This window comes from Bos taurus, chromosome 26 (assembly GCF_002263795.3).
Source record: "Bos taurus isolate L1 Dominette 01449 registration number 42190680 breed Hereford chromosome 26, ARS-UCD2.0, whole genome shotgun sequence".
NCBI classification, from domain to species: domain Eukaryota; kingdom Metazoa; phylum Chordata; class Mammalia; order Artiodactyla; family Bovidae; genus Bos; species Bos taurus.
The window spans coordinates 18,750,441-18,760,767 of record NC_037353.1 but is presented as its reverse complement, the minus strand read 5'-3'; the positions used below and the strand labels follow the sequence as shown (position 1 = coordinate 18,760,767).

General features: G+C 51.3%; 1 protein-coding gene across 2 annotated transcripts in view; it reads right to left on the bottom strand.

The window, feature by feature from the left end:
- Nucleotides 1-114: 114 nt before the first annotated feature.
- The window catches only part of UBTD1 (ubiquitin domain containing 1), a 50,618-nt gene continuing 40,405 nt past the window's right edge, over nt 115-10,327 (bottom strand). Inside the window, exons 3-4 of one of the 2 annotated variants that reach the window (XM_010819840.4) lie at nt 2,511-2,738; nt 115-1,202 (exon numbers count right to left, since the gene is read on the bottom strand). In XM_010819840.4, coding sequence (XP_010818142.1) covers nt 817-1,202; nt 2,511-2,685 — 561 coding nt within the window. In that variant the 5' untranslated portion in view covers nt 2,686-2,738 and the 3' untranslated portion in view covers nt 115-816. 2 annotated transcript variants of the gene reach the window in all.

The window sequence follows — 10,327 nt, the reverse complement described above, 5'->3', positions numbered from 1 at the left end:
CGTGCCCAGAGCTGCTGGGCAGGCTGCACACCCACCTGCTCCACCCCCCTGAACTGGCTCCAGGCTCCACAGAGCCGCAGGAGAACCCAGAGTCAAAGCCAGGCAAGCAAGAAGGAAGGAGCAAAAGGCTTTATTGATAAATATGCAGATATGTCTATACACAGGGACCTGCTGTGGGGCCACGACCAGGCTGCAGACCCCACACCGCCAGGGTCACAGCCAGGAGATGGCCCTGTGCAGACCCCCAGCCACCACTGCCCAGCCACTGCCCCCTCTCTGCCAATTGTGCCGGGGGCTGGGAGAGGCAGAGGCCAGCCTCAGGCTCCTGGCCCCTGGGAGCTCACGTGTGGTCCCCTCCCCTCCAGGGCACTGGCCCTGTGCCCAGAGCAGAGTCAGGGGAGGGAGACAGCAGCTGCTTCAGACCCTGAGCAGAAAACCGGAGTGAACACAGCCATCAGCACCAGAGGACAGATCCGGGCTCCAGGGGCCTCTGGGCTGGCCCTCGTGGCTTGAACCTGCCTCGGGAGACAGAGACCGGGTGGAGGGCCCTGGTTGCCTTTTCTCTGACCAAGTTGGCGAGGCCGGTGTGTGGCAGCACACTGGTTCCTGGGTGCCGCGCACTGGTGGCCCGTGGTGTCCCCGGGAAGCAGGGTCCTCTCAGGGCTTGCCCAGCAGCCATACACAGGAGGTGCCCCTGAAGGAAAGGACAGCTCTCAAAGGCAGCGGCAGGGTGGGGGGGCCTAGTGCTCCAGGCGGGAGGCCTCTCGGCCCTGCAGAGTGCCCCCTGGCCTCTCTGCCCAGGGGTCCATGGGCTCCTCAGTCCTGGGGTGGCGGGGGCTGGTTGATGATGACCTGGATGACAAAATCTTTCTGGATCTTGGTTTCCTGGAGCCGCGTGCGGTCTGTGAGCAGCTTTCCGGAGAAGAACCATCGTTGCCAGGATGGCTCGATGCCCTCCTGGGTGTGCAGCTGCCTCTTGAGCTGCCCCACCGTGTCGGGCAGGCTGGCACTGAGCCTCACGTCCTTGCCCGTGGAGAGGCGCACCTTCAGCGGGAACTCTCGGCGCACACTGGGGGTGGGCTCAGGGGGCTCCAGGCTCTCCTCTTCCGTGTGCTCCAGAAGCAGGTTCACGGGCGGTGACAGGCAGTAGATGGGGAGTTGGTAGCGATTGCCCAGCTCATCGTAGCATTCACAGAGGGTGCCTGCGGGAAAGGCAGGCGGTCAGAGTTGGCTTGGGGACCCACTGATATGGATTAACTTGTGTCCCCTCCATCATATTCATACACTGAAGCCCTAACCCTCAGCACCACTGTACTTGGATGTTGGAGCCTATATGAGAGCAATTATGGTTAAGTGAGGTCATTTAGGTGGAGCCTTGATCCAGGGGGATTAGTGCCCTTATGAGAAGAGATACCAGAAAGCTCTCTCTCTCTTCTCCCACAATGAGGACTTAGTGAGCAGGTGGCATTTGCAAGCCAGGAAGACAGTTCTCACCAAAACCCAAATCAGCTGCCACTTTGATCTTGGGCCTCTCAGACTACATTTCTGTGGTGAGCCACCCAGTCTGCACTGTTTTGCTACAGCAGACTGAGCAGACAAATATACCTGTCATGGTCACCCCACAGTCCTCAAACCCACCCTATGGTCACGTCTTCCTTGTACAGCTGGCGGGGGCCCGAGGTAGAGTCAGGAAGACCTGGGCTGACATTCTGGCTCCACCAGGTCTGGCTCATTCAACCTTAGCAAATTACTTTTCATTTGTTCATTCAGCAACCCCTTCCTGAGCATATGTGATTGAAGTAGCATAAGCCCTGCTCTTCATGACTCATACCTAGGGGGGGCTTCAATCTTCTTACTGGTACAATGTATTGCACGTAGTAATATATTTCCTGTATCTTAAGCACCTACTACATGCTGAGACTGGACTAAATGATGTTATCTGTATCTTGTTGAATCCTAACACCCATCCTATGAGGGAAGTATCCCCACTTTATAACTGTTAAGTCACTTGGGTTTTAAATGTGAGAAGCTCAAGGTCACATAGTTAGGAAAGAGACACGGTTAAAACCCAGTTTCTGACTCTCTAGAGTTCCCACTGTTATTCTCTGCTTTGCACAGCCTCAGGGGCTGTTGTGAACTTAAATGAAATGATGCAACAGAAGCTTCTAGCTTGGTGCCCATCATATAATAATACTCAACAGAAGGTTGGTACCTGAGGTGTGCTAGGATCCCAAAGGGCCCCAAGTAATCTTTAACTTGCTCTCATCACACTGCCCTGAGATGTGTTGTGTCTTTCCACACCCTCCTCAGGCAAGCAGGGGCTGTGTTCTCATTTTCTTGGTGTCCCACTCCTGGTCTATGCTCGTAACGGTTGCCTGAATGAACAAATGAGTAGCCACACTTGCCACCCACAGCCTGCATGGAAGCGCCTGACATGGGGCTGGCCACTGGCTCTCTTCCCCAACAGCCCCCTTGCTCTGGTGGAGATAGCCCCTGCCCTGCCCACTGACCATGGGGCAAGGTGATGCTGGCTCCATCCAGGATGGCCTGAGCCAGCTCGTGGTCGTTGGCCTCGGCCGCGTAGGCGGCAGCCTTGAGGGCATCCCAGATCTCCTTGCGGCCCTCGAAGGCGGGCGCCGTGTCCCAGAACTCATCCCTCTTGCTCCGCAGCTGCCCATCAGTCATTGGGTAGTCGCTCTTCCACTTCAGCCGCTCCTTCTTCAGAGGCTCGTTGCGTCCTGGGCAGGACAGAAGGGAGAAGCTCTGCATGTGGAAAGCCAGGACTGTGGTCTGCCCTCTCCCAGCCCAGCCTCCCTAGTCCTCACTGCTGTGGTCCCTGAGCATCTGGGTCTCTGGGTCCCTTCCTGGACTCAGGGAAGAGTCTGGAAACTGCGCAAACCCCACCTGGGGGTGAAAACCCCTTTTGTCAGCAAAGCATATACTGCCTTTATTGCTGCTGTTTAAGTCTTAATTTTATTCTCTTTCTTTGATTATAAAATTGCACGTGTTCAGTATTTTAAAAATCTGGAAAAAATGTAGTTGTGTCAAAAAACAAAAAAACAACTGCGACCATTTTCGGACCCAGCTTGTGCCAGATCACAGGCTAGGCATTTTAGACTCAAAACAACCCAGTAGATGGGGGAACTAAGACCCAGAGAGCTTGTCATTGGTCTAAAGCCCCACAGGTACCAATTTAACGCCAGGTTTTCTGAACCAGAAGGTCACTCTCTGACCACTGTCTGTACCGTGCTGCCACTGGAGAAAACTTACTCAAGAATTCCACCATTTAGAAGTGACCATTGCTGGGGCTTCCCTGGCAGCTCACTGGTAAAGAACCTGCCTGCCAACGCAGGGGACATGGGCTCAATTCCTGATCCAAGAAGATCCCACATGCCGTGGAGCAACTAAACCAACAGACTACAAGTAATGAGCCTATGCTCTAGAGGGTAGGAGCTGCAACGACTGAAGCCCAAGTGCCTTAGAGCCCGTGCTCTGCAGTGGGGACACCACCGCAAAGAGAAGCCTGACCGCCACAGCTAGAGCACTTCCCCTGCTCGCCGCAGCTACAGAAAGCCCACGCGGCAACGAAGACCCAGCACAGCCAAAAATAAATAAATATGATTTTTTAAAAAAAGAAGTAACCACTGCTGACACTTAGGCGCATTTCCTTTCAGCTCCCTTTCCTCACTTTTCTCAATAGAGCTGGAGTTCTAAATAGAGTTTTAAAAACAAAAAACAATTTATGTTAAAAATAATCCTTGTTATAGAAAAGGATTTAACTGTTTTTGTGCCAATACACACCTGCTGTTTATTTCACACTTATATTATTGTCCAAGTATAGTCCCATGACTAAAAATAATAAACATTTATACGTCTTGTTACTAATATTCCACCATAAAGTTACAAAGAAGTTTTCTGAATGGTAACCAACCAACCAAAAAACCCCTGCAGCACTGGAAGAAGAAAACAATTCTGTGAAATGTCACGATTCTTGTTACTCAGCCCCAAGTGACCCCCAAGACAACTCCGGACCCAGGTCAAGACTTGAGGGCAGAAGCATCCCTCAAAGGCTTTAGGAAGCTCAGTCATCTCAAAGCTGAAGGCAGAATGAGCCACACGGGTGAGGTCAAAAGCACTCAACTCCTGTTATGAGTCAGATCCTAGGAAGGATGGGGAACTAAAGCTGGGGCAGGAGCCCTGGGCTGGAGCAGAAGAGGGGTTCCTCAAGGGAAGAGGAAGACTTTCACTGTCTAACTGTGTGAAAGAAAACACACAAAGTGCTTCCAAACACTTCCAAAGTGCTTTTTGGAAGCACTTTACCTACATCATCCGGCTTCACCCTTCCAATGGCTTTAGGTGCTAGGTATTATTATTGCTATTTCACAGATAGTGGGCCAGGCAGAGAGACTGAATGACTTGGCCTGCAGTCACACGGTAAGTGACGACAGCGTGTGGGTCCCACCGCGGGTCACACTGAATCCACACATGGCCCTCCCGTGGGTGTGCCCTACCTGTGCAGACAGAAAACTCCAAAGCCAGACGTTTAATCTGAAGTGTTCCTGGGTTAGCACAAGGAAATGCAAATCCTCTTTGTAGGAAAACAACTTCAAACCAGGCCTCAAAGAATTCCCGAGATGAAGTTCCAAGAAAAATAAATAATAAGGTCATCGTTTTTTTTTTAATCACAACATACAAAGAAACAAGGCACTGTGAGCCTGAGCCAGCAAAAACAACAGGCAAGAGAATCAGACGCACAAAGACTTCAGATACGGGACTTACCAGACACAAGAGATGAAAACACCAAGTTTAAGAAACGAGAGCCTTAAAAATATGAACAGGGCATGGGAAAAACACCCACAAAACTATCGTCAGAAGTATTCTGTGAGAGCAGTAGAGGAGAAACACTGGACACTTTTCTTTACAACAGGCTATTGACAGACAGTGTTGGGACTACAGGTTCTCCATATAGAAAAACATGAAACAAGATCCCTACCTCACACCCGCCGCAAAAATCAAAGCCCAGGTGGATCAAAGGCTTAAGTGCAAACGCCAGAAAGGAGGCAGAAAGAAATAGAGGATGACAGAACTGTTTACGTGTTCTGTTGTGGAGTTTTGGCCTGGAGGTGTTTCTGCCTGGATCAATCAAATTCCCCCTGCTTCACGATTTCTGAGTCCTTTTCTCTTTGGTCCTTTAGCAGTGGTGTCTCCCTAACAAGAGCTTTGATCCCTCCAGATTCACAGGCTTTATGCAGTGACACCCTTGGGACCTCCAGCATATGGCACTTCTGCCCCTCCACCCAAGGACCCAGATGCCAGGACCTTTTAACTTCTTGAGCGCATTTCTATAGCTTTCCCGTCTCCTTCCTCTTTGCCAGATGTCACTGCCTCCTGGTCTCTATCTAACTGCTGCTCCTTCTGGGTAGAGGTCAGGCCCAGCTAATGGGCCACTCCTAATCTGCTGAGGGTTGAGAAAGCTTTGTCAGCACCGTCAAAATTGAGAGCATCTGGTTCTAAGACAGAGGTTTCCTAAAGAAGACAGAGACTAGGCTTTGTCTGGGACATCTGTTGTTTCTGCTCAGATCCTCTACCCCACCGCCACCCTTACTTACACGGTCAGGTTTTGATTTTGTCCCTGACAATTGAGGTTGTGACCTCAGGATATCTGAAGTGTAACTGTGTATGCATTCAGCTCACTCTAATATAAACACGCCCCCATGGTGTCACCTTTCAAAGTTGTCACCTGAGGAGGCCCCACGTATCTGGAGGAGGCTTTGCTTGCATACCTGGCCCTCAGAGTCTCCTCCCCTCCACACAGAGAATAGCATGCTTTCCTGTCTGTGCTGTCAGAGACACACTTCTCATCCTAGGATGGACACGACACCCGTGAGCCTCCCCAGGTATTAACTGCATCTGCATCACCCAAGACACAAAGGCTTAAAAATTCCTCACCCTGCACGCTGGTCCTTTTAGATTGAAAATACTAGAAAATATTAGAATAGGACGCAGTGGTAGGAAGGGGGAGGGTTGAAAGGGCAGCAGGAGCCCAGCCTTCTCAGTCGGCACCGCACCTCTTCACCAGCAGGGGGCAGTCACAGCGCCTCTGGGCCAGGGGCTGGCTCCCTTTGCAGTCAATCAAACACAGCAACAAAGTACCCAGGAAAAGTTCGCCAGGTCCAAGGGAAGCACGTGTAAGAGACATGATAAAATTGTCTGGATCCCTAAACACCAATGCTTACAATTTTAGACAAGATACAGACAAAACATAAAAGAAAGCTTTTACTCTAAACATACAAGCAAACTGATGATTAATATTTTAAATTTCATTTCCCTAATGTCTTATCATTAAAAATACTGGGCAGTGGAAAGGGTATGAACACTTTTATATGTGGTACAAATTGATACAAACTTTCTGGAGGGCATTCGCTATGTTACCAAAAGTACTTAAAAGTGTGCATTCCTTTGGCTCAGTAATCTGGTTTCTAAAATGAAAGTGGCTGTCCTGTCCGACTCTTTGCCACCCTGTGGACTATACAGTCCATGGAATTCTTTAGGCCAGAATACTAGAGTGGGTAGCCTTTCCCTTCTCCAGGGGATATTCCCAAACCAGGGATTGAACCCAGGTCTCCCGCACTGCAGGAGGATTCTTTACCAGCTGAGCCACAAGGGAAGCCCAAGAATACTGGAGTGGGGAATCTATCACTTCTCCAGTGAATCTTCTGGACCCAGGAATGGAATTGGGGTCTCCTGCATTGTAGGTGTATTCTTTACCAACTGAGCTATCAAGGAAGTCCTTAGTGTCTAAGAAAATATTCAAAGAAAATAATTACACGTGTGTGGTGGAAATTCATCTACAAAGCTATTTAGCTCAGACTGGTTTTCTAGAAATAAACTCAGTGCACAAGAGAGAGGCTACATCACATCTTTGCATCCCTGGCAGCCACTCTGATGGGGCAGGAGGAGGCTAAGTAGCATGGGGACAGGTCCTTGATATGGTGAGACACAGGTTAGAGAACAGCAAGTGCTCTGTGCTCCAGCTTTTATTTCTAAAAATATATGTAAAATTACATATATATATTAAAAAGACTGGAAGGATTTATACCAAAATGTTTGGTTATATCTGATTGGCGGTTACCAATGATTTTTCTTTTTTTTTGCTTCTATTTTCCAAGTTTCCAACAATAAGCATTAATACTTTAGTAATAAGATAATGAAAATTATTAACAATGAAAGCTGTTAACAAGGAAAAGGGGTACATAAAGTTCCGAGAAGAAGCCACAGAAAAGTAGGAAGAGTCTGGGACGCCAAGGGGTGGGGTTTGAGAGTGGTGGAGAACTGGAGAACCCAAGGCCCACGGCCTCTAGGATTTCAGTTCCTGGCAGCTCTGGGTGACTCTGTTCAGGGCCAGGCAGGCTCTGCTGGTTTCAGCAGCAGCAGCAGCATCTAGGGGCCTCTACTTGTGTCTCCACCTGTCCTAGTTAAGCTCCAGGTCAAAGACAGAGTAACAGAAATGGTCCTTATCCCCCGTGAAGTTGGCAAAAGAGATTAAGAAACATCACAAAATAAAAGATCAAGGTACCTGCTTGTCTGTGGAGGGACAAAATGCCCATGATAATCCTGGGTTTCTCTGATTGTGGTGGGCAGGGAACTGAGAAGAGAATGTAAGTTTCTCAGTAGAGGCAAAAGCTGGGGTCTTGCAGGGTAGCCTGAAACGCCACCGGTGTCAGGACCAGAGCTGGAGGGTGAGGCTGGGGTACACACTCAATTCTGATTGATGAATCCCACACCGAACACAGCAAAACAGAAGTGGAGCTGGCATGCTCATCCACACCCTAACATCAGCAAGTTCAACAGATTGCCTCCAGAGTCGCTGCTGAGAGCAGATTCAGAGGGTAAAGAAAGAAGAAAACAGAGGGCATGATGTCTGGGTCGGGGGAGGATAATGATGGTGGACGCTGTGGTTTGGCCAGATAATGAACGGTGTCTGGTGATATATCACCCCCAGGGGAGGGTACTGAAAGGAGAGTGGGAGAGAGAACATTAAAGGTCCTTTCCAATTTGCATAGAGCTGGAGTGCCTCTTGGAGAAGGCAATGGCAATGCACTCCAGTACTCTTGCCTGGAAAATCCCATGGACGGAGGAGCCTGGAAGGCTGCAGTCCATGGGATCACTAGGAGTCGGACACGACTGTAACTTTCAAGTAGACAACCTGAGCGACTTCACTTTCACTTTTCACTTTCATGCACTGGAGAAGGAAATGGCAACCCACTCCAGTGTTCTTGCCTGGAGAATCCCAGGGATGGCGGAGCCTGGTGTGCTGCCGTCTCCGGGGTCGCACAGAGTCGGACACAACTGAAGTGACTTAGCAGCAGCAGCAGCAGGAGTGCCTCTATGAGCGTGTGTGCACGCACGTGTGTGTGTGTGAGATTCACAGTGCTTAATTCAGAATAACTACACAAGAGGGGGTTCTCAAGAACCCATGGAAGGACAATGGGGCTGCTTCCTGGCTGCTTCCCTCTGAACCATCGTGGCCCAGCTTCTCAGCAAGGGTCTGACAAACACGCAGTGAGCGGGGTGGGAGGCAGTGGAGGATCACAGCTGAGATCAGCAGAGGGCAGCGGGGGGACTGGGAGAAAGGCCTGCTGCGAGGCAAAATCAGGCAGTCCCTTCACTCGTTCATCTCAGACTCCAGGAGATCCTTATCGTGGCTTTGGGGATTGGCACACCTGAGCCACTTGGGAGTGACACCAAGTCTGAGACCAGCCAAGGGAACCAGAGATTTCCCAGGACAGTCAGTCCACCCAAGCCGGGAAACAGCCCTATTTATACCTATGGCAATCCCCAAGCTCTATTTCCACACTCGTTTACCAAGCTCCAGCTCCAGGTCCCTGCTCCAAGGCTGGGGCCAGCAGTGTTTTCTCCAGAGGCACTGATTATGTGACAAGCCTGGGCGTGCTTGAGCTGGTGGGAGAGATGATGCTCCAGGCAGAAGGAGAAGGGACAAGGGCCTCCCCATCCCAACGGCCTGGGCTGCAATGGCCCTCTGACCAGGATGCACACTCAAGTCTCTCCTCCCCTCCTCTTCCGCCCTGGCAGGCAGAGCAGGGCTGCAGGGGGCTGGAGAGACGTGGTTGAAGTGCTGCACCTGGCAGAGGGGATAAGAGGCCCAAAAGAACAGTGGGCCCAGAAAAGGATCAGCCTGGCCAGGAAGGGTGCAGGCAGGGGAAGCGCAGCCCAGGTAATCCCTTCAGGAAGCACGGTATTTATAGTCAGCCTTAACCTAGGATGACCCTCAGAGCCTGGGTAACCTTCGAAAGGAAAGTGCTGGCCCAGCTCTGCTCAGCTGGGGCCTCCCCACGTGGCCTCTTTACAGCCTGGGCCCATCTTCCCCATTCATTCCCTCAGGCCCAGCTCCAGGCTTCAGGGAGGGAATGGGATGGGGCCAGTTGCTAAGTGACACCCCAGGTTTCCTAAACTGCAACCCTTCCTAGGACACGTTTGGTCTCAGGGGTCCTGGGCAGGGTTGAAGGATTCAAGGCTCCTCTGGGAGCCCTGAACTCAGCTCTGTGATGGCACCCTGCCTGGGGCAACTGCAGTTCCCTGAGATGGTCCAGTCTTCCCCTATGAGGCTGGGACCACCTCAAATTCATCACTGGGATCCTGGGGGCAGGCACACTAGCAGGTCTCAGCCACTGTTTGCCCAATGCGTGAGTGAATGAAGTGAAAGAGCTGTTGAGGAAAAACGGGAGGAACTGGGGAGGCAGAGGCCAGATCAGAGATGGGGGAGCAGAAGGAATCTGCTAGAAGAAATCCCAGGAAGGGAGAGAGGTGAAAGACAGAGGGTGGCAGGCCAGGAGGGACAAAAACAGTTCCTGAGGTGTACAGCGAGAAAACCTGCTGGAGAATGGGGGCCTGGATGTCAGAAACCATGCCCAGTGAGGGCCTGGAGCCTGCGTGGCAATGGGAGAGACGCAAGTGCAGCCAAGGAAAATAAACTTACCCAGAGGCCCCCTGCTTGGGTGTGGACAAGGGGGCACACAGAACTGTGGAGACAGGGCATGCTTTCACTGCGCTTGCCCACAGCGCACACATTTACTGGGCTGTGCTCAGGGGAGCAGGCCCTGCGTCTGCTCTCCGCTCTGTGCCCCCAGCCCCAGGGCCCCTGGCAGCAGGGCCAGGCAAGGCAAAAAGAACCATCCCATGCTGAGCTGGGATCAACTCTCACCCTGACCTGAGCTGACTTCCCCCAGCTGCCCCCCATCCCATTTCCCGAGGGAAAAATTGGCCTTTCTGAGCTCTACAAACAGAACCCCCAAGTCCCTAGGGCCTA